At 40.5% G+C, this 1,211-nt stretch overlaps 1 protein-coding gene across 1 annotated transcript in view; it reads right to left on the reverse strand.

Annotated features, from left to right (window-relative positions):
• Window positions 1-1,211, reverse strand: part of LOC119356068 — a 71,063-nt gene continuing 69,852 nt past the window's right edge. Inside the window, exon 4 of the mRNA XM_037622970.1 lies at window positions 1-346. Coding sequence (XP_037478867.1) covers window positions 232-346 — 115 coding nt within the window. The 3' untranslated portion in view covers window positions 1-231. The remainder of the gene's footprint in view (window positions 347-1,211) is intronic.

Genomic DNA, 1,211 nt, shown 5'->3' on the forward strand with positions numbered 1-1,211 from the left:
GAAACCTTAAACTTCATTCCATAAACATAAGAATGTATATAAGCAGATTGTGCCACAAAAAGAGTACATAAATGTTTCTAGATACACGTGCCACACAACCAAAATGAAGTAGTTCCACAAAGGGAGAAGTATATATGTTTCTAAATGTGTCACGCAACCAAAATGGCCATATAGTGGCCTATGTGCCAAAACAACCACCAAAATGAGCAGAACTTGTCAATGTCTCCAGGTTCACCAAACAAGGCGCATTACATTATCACTCCACCAACTTAATAGTAGATCTTGCAAACCTTCAGCAGCTTGTAGATCATCCAAATCTCCATCAAGTAGTGTATCTTTGGGAAACCTGCAACAGAAAGGAAACTCAAAATGGAGCTCTCATAGCTTAATAAACCTGTTGTAACATACATGAACATGCAACTAGTACTGGAAGCACAATAAAATGCAATTTTTACATCACATAAGGACAAGTGTTTTAATGCATTCTTTGTTTGCCTTGCTGTTGGGCGTTGGCTGTAGCAGAACACGCTGTGAAATTATTCAGTACATGGAGTTTGAATGAAGGCTGATGTTGTACACAGATCGTTCATTGGAGATGAAAAGGATTTGAATCAGGCTAACGTACACAGCCCATTCCATTCCAGTTATAGTAACAAAACAGTAAAAAGTTAAAATTTGATATTCTTGTTGTTCCAAACTTGTTTATAGTAACCTAAAGGTTGAGGTTATGACATACCCTGAAGAAAAGCACCCAACTTGTTAGGCATACAAATAAGCCACCAACAATAAACGCCATTTCATCTAATGTGCTTGTAACAGGATAAAATGTTTGCCACGGTCACCTTTCGCAAAACTGCTACTCTACTAAAATGGTTCAGAGACCTCTAGCTTGATTTTGATGTGCCTTAGATGGTTCCTTCTCCCTCTGGATGATATGGCTGCAGAATAAAGCAAAGCGAAAAGGATTGGTTCATTCTATAAAATTGTGACGAGGACACCTACACTAGTACAAAAAGGGGCTTTGGTCCAGCCAGAAAAGAGCATTAATCCCGGTTGCATTACGAACCGGGACTAATGTGAGCATTAGTCCCGGTTCAAGCGGCGAGGGGTGCGATGCCCATTAGTACCGGTTCGTGGCACGAACCGGTACTAAAGGTTAGACCTTTAGTAGTGGTTCGTGCCACGAACCGGTACTGATGGTGTTGAGACCA

Source organism: Triticum dicoccoides, chromosome 1A, assembly GCF_002162155.2.
Source record: "Triticum dicoccoides isolate Atlit2015 ecotype Zavitan chromosome 1A, WEW_v2.0, whole genome shotgun sequence".
NCBI lineage: Eukaryota > Viridiplantae > Streptophyta > Magnoliopsida > Poales > Poaceae > Triticum > Triticum dicoccoides.